The following is a 14,046-nucleotide window of genomic DNA, read 5'->3' as shown; positions in this document are numbered from 1 at the left end:
ATGTTGCACCCAGCATCAGCAGTGGCTGTTTTCATTCTTCCACACGCGAGACATCTTTCCCATTCACTCTTTCTGTATGTAGAATCGAACACCGTTGTCTCGAACTCGGATGTCTCACCGGCTGTGTCGAAATCACGGCCCGGTCAAGTAAAATGCTTATCATTTACCCCTATTTGAACACAGATTTTCGAACTGGCTGTGAGAGAAATCACGGTTGTTGTGAACTCAATTTATTGTCCCAAGAGTTAAATATAGGTCACAATTATACTTATTACTTATTGTTTATTTACGGTTTTTCTTCGTTTCAAATGCAGCAGCTTTGTTAAACCGATTGATGACCATCATCGTCACTTACACACCTGTTAGGTAGCACAGTAGTTCAAACGTTCGCTCGTCACCAAAAACCCGGTTTCGATTCCTCATAAGGTCAAAATGTAAATCCATTACTAAATCTCCTGCCATTACAACACTGCAATACTGTAGAAGCGACACATATTAAACCCACTACACGCGCTCAATCCGAGGACAATTGGGGGCAGGGGTGGCCCAGTCGTCTAAGGCGCCGCGATTCACTGTGCAGAGTTGCGTCCCTTGGGCACGCCAGAAACCTATCATTGTGGGTTCGAATCCCGGTTCGCCCCGATTATGTTTCTAGGTTTGTCAGCACCGTGCTATTGGGTTTCACCGAAGTGGTAAACGTCTGAGACCTGCATCATTTAAGGCTTTCCTCTCATATTAAGCTGACACGCCGTGATATAACTGTAATACTGTTAAAAGCGGCGTTAAAGCCAACTCACTCACTCCAAGGACAATTATTAAAATTCACTTGGAGATACATGCCGTAGCGGCAAATGAACCACGCACCTCAGTGTAAAGCACTATGCAGCGTTACCTGGCGTTAACGGATAGAAAATGAATTCTATTCTAAACGTTATTGTAGCGCTCATTTCAAAGGGTTAACTCAATCCTGTGCTTGTTAGAACTATTTTACGGCGCATTAGATTCATTTCACAAGGTTATAAACTACGTGGGATCTACAGGCATACAGTCTAGGGTATTCCCTTCAATGAAACTAATCCGTGGCGATCGCGATCAGGTGAACGTCACCACCTGTAGCGTCCTTTCAGCTCCTTCTCATATGGGTTACAGCCCTGATATCAGATGAATCATGTTATATAGAGATCGTACTTAATGCTTTTTCCTCCGTTGATTTGCGGATGAAATACGTTGAGTCTATTCCGTTGAGTCTATTCAGCTAACCCTCTCCTTTTTTTCTCGATCTTGTTTAAGTCATTCGACCTGAATGACACATCATTGGCTCCGAACTTTTGAATAGGGCCTTCTGGTGGGTTTTGACACTGTACGAAATACGAGTCGGCTGTGACGAGAGGCACCCAGTACACTCGAGCTTATCATCAGCACTGTTGTGTTAGCCCCTCATTTCCCAGAACGTGGCCCTCCCTCAAAGTTCTTATACACACAGGTAGTGCTGAAAAGCCTGCACTCGTCGACATTGACAACTCAAAGACCGCAGGCGACATCAGTCCCGATGCTATCTACCTATCGTCTACTTAATTTATCCTAAACACATTTGATGATGTTTGGAAGAATAAAGCATTCGTTCCAACTTGCGTTGCCCTTTTCTTGATACGATGATCAAAATACGGATGAATGGACGGGTTATTATCTAATCCTTAAGCACTGTCGATGGTATTGTCATTGACGGGTTGAACCGACGGGAAATATAGACTACATGCACTTAAATATGCAAATAAACGCGCATATATTGCTACTTACTTAAAAAGAGCCACAAAATCGGGGTTTATGTTCCATAGCTTGGAGTTTTATGCAAGGGCTGCGTTAATTGATTGCGATATTTTCATCGTGGGTCAGTATTAAATTCCATTTGATAAGTTTCCAAGTTAAACTTCTGAATGAAATATGGTAATTCTCTAACCTGAAAAAACTTTTTACATCGATCGTCGACATTAATTGTGCTGTTACGAAAGTAGGCCTGCTTATTGTATTGAATTTGGCTGTGAGGTAAGAGTGAGTGAGTTAAAGTTTAACGTCACATCGGCAATATTTGAGCCACGATTGTGAGGTAAGAACTGTGAGTAGTTGTACTGCTGTGACGAGGTTCATGATCATGGCCGTTTCTATTGTATATGAGTATATATATTTTGTTTGTGAAATATATAACGCATTTAATGGATAATAAAATCCCACAATATGCACTTAGAAACAAGTGTGTTAAGTTCGCTGTTTCTTATGGTGTTGGAAGTCACATGTTAAAAAAGTCCCTCTTGCGTTTCTAGCTTATGTAGTGAAGTGACATTTATTAGAAGGCATTTCATTATTTCCAGTAGTTTATGGTCGTTCTTGAAGACACTGATCGCCCTGTACCTGAAGCCCACATGATAAAGGTGTTTAATTAACCTGGGTCAATGTGGCTGTGTATACTCGACCCTTAAGTGCAACACATGATAAATAGCAACTGCCAACCACGTTAAATCCCAGAGACGGAGATTCACCGTCACGAAGTTAGTTTTTATTCTAATTTATTGTTTTGTTTGCAGAAGAGTATGTTATAGGTATGGAGAGTTGGCGTTGAGAGACTGAAATTTATTGTATTGTAGAGTTAGTACCAAGAGCTGTTGTTTTCTGGAAGGTTCATCGCGTCAAGCACAGAACATTAAATCATCTCATTACCCACATACTGTAGGTAGGAAGAGTTTTTTTTATGTCTGCGTGTGCGCTTGGTGGCCTCAGCGCAACTCGAGCTGTCGTGTATAGGTGTGACTTGGCGGCATTTGACGTCAGTTTATTACGGTAGGAAGCGACGCAGATGAGAATTATTCTGCCAAGTTCAAACCGTCAGGTATATTGGATTTCTTTTAAAAAATGGGATAAATCCCATTATTATGGCAGGTCACCTTTAGAATACAACAAAGGTAAATCAATGAATGGTATGATTCACGAAAGCCCTAATATAAAGTCTTAAGACAGCGTTACATGACGCCGTTTTGACGTTAAAGGCAAAACGTCTCGCAAATCTTAAGTCTGAAAACGTAGAATATTATGATGTTATGAAGGTTTGATGTATATGTGATAACCGTACTAAAGTGAGTGAGTTGGCTTTAACGCCGTTTTTAACAGTATTACAGTTATATCGCTTCGTGTCAGCTTAATGTGGGAGGAAAGCCCGAAATGATGCAGGTCTCAGACGCTTACCACTTCGGTGAAACCCACGAACACGGGTATGGTGCTGACAAACCTAGAAACATAATCGGGGCGAACCGGGCTCCGAACCCGCAATCATAGGTTTCTGGCGTGCCCAAGGGACGCAACTCTGCACAGCGAATCGCTGCGCCTTAGACGACTGGGCCACCCCTGCCCCCTAACCGTACTAAAAGATGAATAATTTTTATGCTTTTGTCGGTACTGAAATGAGCGCTTTGTATTTGACTCTGCGGTTAATAAGTGGATCAAGCGAAACGTAAATGCACAGTCACCTACCTATCTCGTCATAAAAAAACCCAAGAAAGGTAAAGACTGTTTATATATTACCACTTAAGCATAGACAAAAGGTTAAAATTTGCTAATGGGGCTCTGGTGACCCAGTCGTCAAAGGCGCTATTTGCAGAGTTGAGTTGTGTCTTTTGGGCAAGCAAGAAACCTTTGATCGTGCGTTCGAATCCCGGTTCGCCCGGATTGTATTTCTAGGGTTGTCAGCACCTTACAAGGCAGCTCGTGGGTTTCACCAAAGTAGTAAATGTATGAGCCCTGCATCACTTCCCAAATAATTCAGCACTCACGCCCCGATATAACTAGAATACCATTCAGAGCCGTGTGAAACCAAACGCACACACTCACTCATTAATAATTGTTAAACAAATGGTTGCCAAATTAAAGATTTAATATCTTAGGTATCGAACAAGTGCCAGTCCTCACTTTGTCTGCTAACTTAATTTTTCTGCGTATATAATCTACCTTCTCAATGGCATAAATTGTGGGGCACGTTCTAGCTGTCGATATGAATCCAACTTGACATCTCTTAATCGTGTTCACCCCTTGTGAAGATCCGAGTTAGAATTGGCCTGAGTTTTCAGCAACCCTTGCTTGTCGTACGAGGCGACTAACGGGATCGGGTGGTCGGGCTCGCTGATTTGGTTGATGCTTGTCTTCGGATCCCAGTTACGCGACTCGATGGTCATGATGTCATCCACATGATTGTCTGGTCCAGACTCGATTATCTACAGACCGCCATAATATAATTTGAATATTGGCGAGTGCGGCGTTAAAAAAACCTGAAGGAATAAACCATTTTATTTGTTTATGTGAAAGAGTGGATCACATGTATTCTCTTGACAGGTTCAACCGACGGCCCCTGATTGTCCTGTATTACAGCTTTGCGTTTAACCACTGTTTCAGCTACCCGTTTTGGGATGTTACCCGTCCTCGAGGTAGATGGCAAGAAGTTTTCACAGAGTTTCGCAATGGCGAGGTATATTGCACGAGAATACGGTAAGCCTCGACGTTTTATTTTCAAGTGTATTTACATCGTCTCCATAATTAAATCATCGGTTAATCTGTCGGGCATCGGTATTTCCCCCGATGACGATATCATCGCTCAGCGTCCGTTTAGATTAGACGTTTAGACTAGATTTAGACGAATACAGTGCAAACCGTCTCACAAAGTCCCGTTGCGATGCTAAACATGGCTGTCACTGCAGCCATTTTGAAATAGCATTTGTCACCGAATCACTAAATTATCGGTTAATCTGTCGGGCATCGGTATTTCCCCCGTTGACTTTATCATCGCTCAATATCCGTTTAGATTAGACTTTAGACTAGATTTAGACTTATACAGTGCAAACCGTCGGACAAAATCTCGTTGCGATGCTAAACATGGCTGTCACTGCAGCCATTTTGAAAATATCATTTTCTTCCATTCCTCAGCTATTTATGCATGAGTCGATATTTCAGTTTCAGCAGCAGATTATATAAATTATTCATTCCGTAATTGTGATGATGAGGTGTTACATGCTGAAATATTGCATGCAGATTGATGAAATGTTACATGTACTTCTTCCAAACGGTTTCTGCCGCGGCCGTATTGAAAATCTTAACAGTCGGTTATTAATGTTTAAGCGTAGCAATTATTATGTAAAGGTATTACACGTTTTGTCGCATTTGCTTAAACAATTTCATTATTAAACCTTTTATACATTTCATCTTCACCCATGATTTAAGGTGTCCTATGATAATTCAATTACGTCATAATTTAATCGGATTTCATGTCAATATTGATACCAAGATCATTCATGGATGAAGTGTTGTTTTCTTAAATATTTCAAATTTCACAAAAAATCCAAATTAAAACAACCTGTCTCGCCTTGAGCCATTATCATGACATGTGTGTATATTAATGTCGGGCCTCCTCCATTGTGACACGTTGATCTATTCCGGGAAAACATTCTTACATACCTTCAACCAGTGACATTAGGAGGTATGTTTAAACACTCTGAATAACAGTCAGTTGGCAAAACGATGTCACTCGTGTGCCCACCTAAAGTACAAAAGTATACATTTTATTATACAAACATTGTCAGGTTGCAATCATGCATACTTCGAACACACCAGTCCAATGCTAGTTAATTGAAAATATATAATTAAATGAAAATGTGTAAAATGAAACAAAACACTAACACCTTGTGACTCAAGAGCTAAATCATCTAATTTATGGAACTTCTGTACCTGCTTTAGAAGAACGACCCCAACATGTCTATCGGTTGAAATAAGATTGATTAGAATAAATTGTGTTTGTTTGTTTGTTGGTTGCTTGGCTTACGCCGCACTGAGCAATATTCTAGCTATATGAGGGCGGTCTGTAAATAATCGAGTTTGAACCAGACAATCCAGTGATTGACATCATGAGCATCTATCCACGCAATTGGGATTCGATTGTCGTATGAGGCGACGAACGGGATCGGGTGGTCAGGCTCGCTGACTTGGTTGATGTATGCCATCGATCCCAATTGCGTGGATCGATGCTCATGTTGTCAATCATTGGATTGTCTGGTTCATACTCGATTATTTACAGACCGCCGTCATATAGCTGGAATATTGCTGAGTGCAGCGCTAAACAATAAACAAACAAACAGATATGAACAATTGCAATATGATCTCTAGTTATATCAAGCATAACAGTATGTCCATATAACGGAGTCGGACATATCGAGTTTATGTTATACGTCATCCGTTAATCAATCGTAACCAGTGTTGTCAAACTATAAAAGCCTTTTCAGTATATTTATGTATGTCCGCTTATTTTTCAGGGTTATATGGTAAAACGAATATCGACATGTTCCAGATCGACGAAGTTGTTGGTCTTGCGGAAGATCTAAGAGACTTCTTCGTTAAGATTTACCACGAGAAAGACGAACAGAAAAAGGTAGGAGCCATTTCAGAATTCAGATGTGTCGAATTTTCGGATGTGTCCATTGAATTCCATCAACTATTATTATTTGACCTCTGATACGTCTAGTTGGATGTGTCGAATGTGCTGTTACTAGTAACTCGGACTTATTGTGTAGTTCCAAGTCCCAAATTGCCCTGAAATGTCGAATTAAAATCATGAATCTTTTATGCTTTATGCTAAACACTTTACATTGCCCGTTTTACATGAAATGCGCTACACCAGTTTAGTGTAGTTCACATACCATATAATTACTTTGAATGGCATTTAAAATCTGAATTCGGATGTGTCGAACACTCGGATAAGTCGAAGCTTTCCTGAGGTTCCTTTAAGTTTTACACAACGGCAATCAAATGCATATTTCTCTCATTATATTTGTAAAAACATGCAATACTGATTGTGTCAAACACTCAGATAAGTCGAAGCCTACCTGAGGTCCCTTTGAGTTCGACACAACGGCAATCAAATGCATAATTCTCTCATTTTATTTGTAAAAAACCCATGCAGTAATGAATTTGTCGAACATTCGGATAAGTCGAAGCTTTCATAAGGTCCTTTTGAGTTCGACACAAGTGTAATCAAATGCATATTTCACTCATTATATTTTATTTGTAAAACACATGCATAAATGATTTCAAAATGGAGCAGAATGCCGAATATATTAAATCTAATCACCCGTTTAGCCCCCACTAGTCTAAGATATCTCGGAAATGCATTGTTCCGTTTAATCAAGAGATAATAAGAACATTTGGCTTTAAGGCATACTTTGTTTATACCACAAGAATGTAACATATCTTCAGCCCAATTGAATATTAATGACCTTTAAATCATTTTTATTCTCTGAATCACAGAATGCGCTGCGGGACAAGTTCGACAAGACAGATCTGCCCCGATTTTTAGGCTATTTCGAGAAGTTGCTCACAGATGCTGATTCAGGTTACTTTGTTGGAAACAAGGTAAGACGGGGCTCTCGGCAAAAACACATGCCTCGTGGTGAAAAATAACTAGAGATGCGTCATGTCTTATCTGTCTTCATGTTTATTATGTGACTTAAATATCAATATACCTGGTTGTATATGGCCTTTTAACGAGGTGATATGTTATAAAGTTTGTCTTCAACGGTTTTTTTTATTTTAACGCTAGGCTTTGCTCGGTTTCTAAGGTTGCCACGTTCTTATCATTGTGGGGGCGGGGGGGGGGGAAGCCTAGTGGTTAAAGCGTTCGCTCGACACGCCGAACACCCACACGGGTACAATGGGTGAAGCCAATTTCTGGTGTCCCCCGCCGTGATATTGCTGTAATATTGCAAAAAGCGGCGTAAAACAATACTGACTAATTCACTCTTATCATTTTGAATGCACTTCTCAAGGCCTGTAGCCTTTTCAGCTGCATTATGCATGTTTTCGTTACAAATTCGTTGATACCTTACCACTGTTTTGCCTGAAACTGTATAAAAGACTGGCTATACGGATACGTCTTCGCTCACAACATTTGCATGCAAAAAGGTTTTTGACTTAATGCCTAACAGTGATATGAAGAGGGGGGTGCGTGTAACGGTAAAATTAAGACGGGGATGCGTGTAACAGTAATATCAAGACGGGGATGCGCGTAACGGTTATATCAAGACAGGGATGCATGTAACGGTTATATCAAGACGGGGATGCGTGTTACGGTTATATCAAGACGGGGATGCGTGTAACGGTTATATCAAGACGGGGATGCATGTAACGGTTATATCAAGACAGGGATGCATGTAACGGTTATATCAAGACGGGGATGCGTGTAACGGTTATATCAAGACGGGGATGCGTGTAACGGTTATATCAAGACGGGGATGCGTGTGACAGTAATATCAAGACAGGGATGCGCGTAACGGTTATTAAAGACAGGGATGCGTGTAACAGTAATATCAAGACGGGGATGCGTGTAACGGTTATATCAAGACGGGGATGCGCGTAACGGTTATTAAAGACGGGGATGCGTGTAAAAGTAATATCAAGACGGGGATGCGTGTAACAGTAATATCAAGACGGGGATGCGTGAAACAGTAATATCAAGACGGGGATGCGTGTAACGGTAATATCAAGACGGGGATGCGCGTAACAGTGATATCAAGACGGGGATGCATGTAAAATTAATATCAAGACAGTAACCGCCCCATGTTATACATAACTGTCACATGATGTCATATAGAACTGTCACATATATCGTACAAAACTGTCAAATAGTGTCATACAGAACTGTCAGGTGTCATACAAAACTGTCACATGATGTCATACAAAACTGTAACATGTCATACAGAACTGTAACATGGTGTCATACAAAACTGATACATGATGTCATACAGAAGTGTCACATGGTGTTACACAGAACTGTCACATGATGTCATACAGAACTGTCACATATCATACAGAAGTGTCACATGGTGTCATACAGAACTGTCACATGATGTCATGCAAAAGTGTCACATATCGTACAGAACTGTCACATGGTGTCATACAGAACCTTCACATGATGTCATACAGAACTGTCATATGTCACACAGAACTGTCACATGTCATACAGACCTGTCACATGTCATATGGAACTGTCACATGCCATACGGAACAGTCACATGTCATACGGAACTGTCACATGTCATACAGAACTGTCATATGTCATACAGAACTGTAACATGTCATACAGATCTGTCACATGCCATACGGAACTGTCACATGTCATACGGAACTGTCACATGTCATCCAGAACTGCCACATGATGTCATACAGAGCCGTCCCATGCCATACATAATTGTCACATGATGTCATACAGAACTGTCACATGTCATACAGAACTGTCACATGTCATACGGAACTGTCACGTGCCATACGGAACTGTCACATGTCATACGGAACAGTCACATGTCATACAGAACTGCCACATGATGTCATACAGAACCGTCCCATGCCATACATAATTGTCACATGATGTCATACAGAACTGTCACATGTCATACAGAACTGTCACATGTCATACGGAACTGTCACGTGCCATACGGAACTGTCACATGTCATACGGAACAGTCACATGTCATACAGAACTGCCACATGATGTCATACAGAACCGTCCCATGTCATACAGAACTATCACATGATGTCATACAGAACTGTCATATGATGTCATACAGAACTGCCCCATGTCATACAGAACTGTCACATGTCATACACAACTGCCATGTGATGTCATACAGAACTGCCAGATGGTGTCATACAGTACTGCCACATGTCACAGGAACGTCCCATGTCATACATAATTGTCACATGATGTCATACAGAACTGTCCCATGTCATACAGAACTGTCACATGATGTCATACAGAACTGCCATATAATGTCATACAGAACTGCCTATGTCATACAGAACTGTCACATGTCATACAGAACTGTCACGTGATGTCATACAGAACTGTCACATGGTGTCATACAGAATTGTCACATGATGTCATACAGTACTCTCACATGATCTCATACAGAACTGTCTCTTATCATTCAGAAATGTCACATGTCATACAGAACTGTCACATGGTGTCATACAGAAATGTCAGATATCATACAAAACTGCCACATGATGTCATACAGAACTGTCATGTCATATAGAACTGTCATATGTCATACAGAACTGTCACATGTCATACAGAAATGTCACATGATGTCATACAGAACTGTCACATGATGTCACACAGAACTGTCTCATGTCATACAGAACTGTAACATGATGTCATACAGTAGTGTCACATGATGTCATACAGAACTGCCACATGGTGTCATACAGTACTGTCACATTTAATGGCCTTTGTCCGTCTCTACAAATGAAGAATCTGCGCCCCGACGTATTAGGCAGTGTTTCATATTGCCATGTCCTTGCGAGGAGAACCCTAATCGCTGGACCAACAGTGGATATCCCTTCACCTCGGTCTCATTCTTCCTACATTCTGTGACCGGTCAAGCAAGGTTGTACTCCGTGTCCTCCTGTTACCTCAGTACGAGCAGGCCGATAGTGTCAGAAACCTGCTTCCCTACAGTGAAACATTAGTGTCATAGCGACACTTCATTCAAGCCTTGAAGCTCGTAGTTAAATGGCTTCAGAATATTCCAATTTGTATTTCTAGCCTCTCACTTGTCTGTGTTATCATTATGCTACAATTTACTTGGCATCTCTTCTGTTCTGGAAAATCCAACGAAGTAACTAAATATTAATTTATGTCGGTGACGAGACCTGGCTGAAGACATGAATCAGATTGGATTTCGTTCCCCTTAAAGAATTCAGACTCAACGTCACCGTATTGGGTTGTCTCCCGAGGTTGCCAGAAGCCGCTCAACGTGATTTCGAATCCAAAATTTATCCTGGTTTGTTGGCACCCAATCCGCGTGCGTACGTGCGTGCGTACGTGCTTGCGTACGTGCGTGCCTGTTCTTTCGAAGTTATGACATCAATGTCAACCGGGTCTTCCTCACATGGGTACAATGTAGGAAGCCCATTTTGGTGTCCCCCGTCGTAATATTTGGGAGGCATGGGTGGAAATGAATTAGATGTATGGAATTTACAATACGAAATGTTTCTACCTCCAAGTAAAATCCAATATGTTTATCTCCTAATTTAAATCTCTTACTTATCATGTTAATCATCATTAACGCATCTGACAATGTAAAGTCAATAGGGTTCAAGCATGTTGCCTTGTCGCACACCAACGTCCATCAGCTGTCGGGCGAGGTTTTGAATACGAACATGGAAAATTGTAGCCGTTGACCCTTGTTATTGAAATACATCGCAAATCCATATGGATTTTTCGTGTTGAATACACCTCTGTGTGACGTGGTCACTGCTGAACAGCTGGACCACCGGACAGTCATCACTGGTACAGAGCTTGAGAGGTGACAGCAGTTTAAAGTCAGTGTGATATGTGGGTAGGCACACGCGGCTTTGTTCCGTCAATACTCCCAGATGGCCGATGTTTACAAGGGCTGTTTGTTCAGGCTTGTCAGCGCATCAGGGCTCGCTAATACAACATTGTAGAAGATCTTCGAAAACGTTAGGCCCCATTAACCGAGAATGACCGCTCTAGATGTTCCTGAAACATACCCTGGCGTTACATCGGTGGGTGTGATGATTACATCATTGTAGATGCGGGGCATGGCCCGTGAACCCATCTGAGTCGGAGGGTGGCTGAATATGGCCATGAGTGTCCGTTCGTCTGTCCGCGATCAATGTATACAATCTCGTCCTCCTCTTGAGGTGATCAAGGTGTTTAATGTGATCAAGATCACTGCATTTATATAGCAACGTGCATGCACGTGTATGTGTGGCTGATTGTAGTAGTCCGTAATTATGCAGGGTTTTTAGTGTTAGCCCACTAAGATACTTGTGTATTGAGTGAGTGAATTGTGTTTAACGCCGATTTTAACAGTATTGCACTCATATCACGGAGTGTCAGCTTAATAAGGGAGGAAAGCCCCAAGTGATGCAGGTCTTAGACGTTTACCATTTAGGTGAAACCCACGAGCACGGGCGTGGTGCTGACAAACCAAGAAACATAACTGGGGCGAACTGGGATTCGAACCCACAATCATAGGTTTCTGGTGTGCCCAAGGGACGCAACTCCGCACAGCGAATTGCGGAGCCTTAGACGACTGTTCCACCCGTGCCCCCAGATGCTCGTGTAAAACTCAGATACATTAGCGGCCAGTCCTTGTTTTATCCTCTTAATGCCGAGCGCCAGGCAGACATACCAGCTTTAAACATCAGTATATATTGTCTTTACGACATATACACAACATTCAGATGCGATCATAAACTTGGCTACTAAGGCAGCCATATTGAATACCCTAGTTTGCCTAATTTACTTACTAATAGGTATATGGTATGTGCAATAGCAAATGATATATTTCGGGGCTTTCAGAAATGTTCCCTAAACGCGATAAAAGCCTATACAATCAATATATTCTTAAAATTGTATGATGTTATGTTTACTCAATTTTCAAAATATCGACAGCCATGCAAACTGGCAATATAATCACTATATTTTGGTTAATTAAAGGACCGATACCAATGTATCAGTAAGTTCATCTACACACACATGCAATATATGCGCAAGTGTTTAGAATAATGCATTTCTTCTATAAACTGACTTTATGCTTCCTAACGTTAAAGCACAAAATATTCTCAAATGTTTAAAATGTGATTGCTCATGTCACATCAAAGCAACTTCTTGTATTATGTGTTTCGGTAAATTGTTATTTGCTATCGTCAGCAATATTACCCACAATGTATCTAATGTAGATACAGCTTTATTATGGCAATATAAATCGATTGTTTATTTGTGGAACTTACAATATTCATCTTGGAACGTTTTTAAGTCGGACGGGACCGTAATAAAATCCCTTCGTCTAACCTTGAGTTACATAGCTACAAAAATATGGTTTACAGACGTGAAGACCAGCATGTTTATTGTTGTCATTTATGAGAAGCTGGTTATATTTGAACAAACTCAGGTACCCGTTACACGAAGAATCAAACTATTTCAAATTCTGTCGTAGCTATGGGCAGCGATCATAATCCTCCAACCCACTTGTACATTCTTCCATGGTCCTGGTAACCTTACAGCGAGTGCAGGGTTTAGGCAGGGTGGATGTCTAAGCCCTATTCTGTTACTAATGCTTCACCACAAGCATTGTTCACTCAGTCACTTGCCAGGGATTAATTTACCATGTTTTGTGTATCTGCCACCACAGATATGTCATCGAGTTCATGTTTCATCACTCTATGATCTATCACCGTAACATTCACAGTTCTCGGGTTAAGAAATACGATCATAACCATGTCTACTAGCTGACTTAGCAATATTGACAATGCATAATGCTATTTGCTTAAACCCTCCGACATATTCTCCCATGAGTATACAATACACTGTTTTGTTCGTATTTTACTCGGTTTGATAGGCGTGTTGCTTGGTTATATGTTTGGAGTGAAGCTTTTCAGACGAGTGTGTACTTGTTGCAAAGATACGTATTTTGTCGTAGTTGTCTATGATTGTAAATATCCCAGTGGCGTGAAATCGATCATATTTGTGACGCCACATTATGTAACTATTTACACGATACGCTTAGGAGGCTATGTCAAATATGCCTAGATCAAGGATATATAATGCCATAAAAAGAGGTTGACCTATTTCACTGTAGAAGTATTGACTAAGCTTAGGACTTTTTTCTGTGTGAATAACAATACAAACCTTGTAACGTTGTTATTCATTTCAAATTTACAAGGCAGCTCAACACCGAATAAAATGTCAAGATACACATAGTTGTGTTACGATATTTGCCATGTGGATTAAAACAACTCTACTTTTTAAAGTTGAGTGTTAAAGAGTGCGTATGTTCTCCAAAGTATGATGGGCTGTGTTGATGGAGTAAGTTGCTAATTATTTTTCAACATGTCCACACCTTTCTAACGACGATGCTGGAATGTCTCCGTGCTACTGGTGCTAGCAGAAGAGGAAGTCATTTGCATAATCCTAGCCTCAAAGTTCCTTCT

At 40.9% G+C, this 14,046-nt stretch overlaps 1 protein-coding gene across 1 annotated transcript in view; it reads left to right on the top strand.

Annotated features, from left to right (window-relative positions):
- Nucleotides 1-14,046, top strand: part of LOC139445972 (S-crystallin SL11-like) — a 52,129-nt gene that overhangs the window by 22,578 nt on the left and 15,505 nt on the right. Inside the window, exons 2-4 of the mRNA XM_071227221.1 lie at nt 4,435-4,527; nt 6,342-6,457; nt 7,333-7,437. Of these exons, the coding sequence (XP_071083322.1) occupies nt 4,435-4,527; nt 6,342-6,457; nt 7,333-7,437 (314 nt within the window). The remainder of the gene's footprint in view (nt 1-4,434; nt 4,528-6,341; nt 6,458-7,332; nt 7,438-14,046) is intronic.

Source organism: Haliotis cracherodii, unplaced genomic scaffold (genome assembly GCF_022045235.1).
Source record: "Haliotis cracherodii isolate W230 unplaced genomic scaffold, xgHalCrac1.p SCAF_6, whole genome shotgun sequence".
NCBI classification, from domain to species: domain Eukaryota; kingdom Metazoa; phylum Mollusca; class Gastropoda; order Lepetellida; family Haliotidae; genus Haliotis; species Haliotis cracherodii.
The sequence above is the reverse complement of the archived record's forward strand: the minus strand, read 5'-3'. Positions and strand labels throughout refer to the sequence as shown.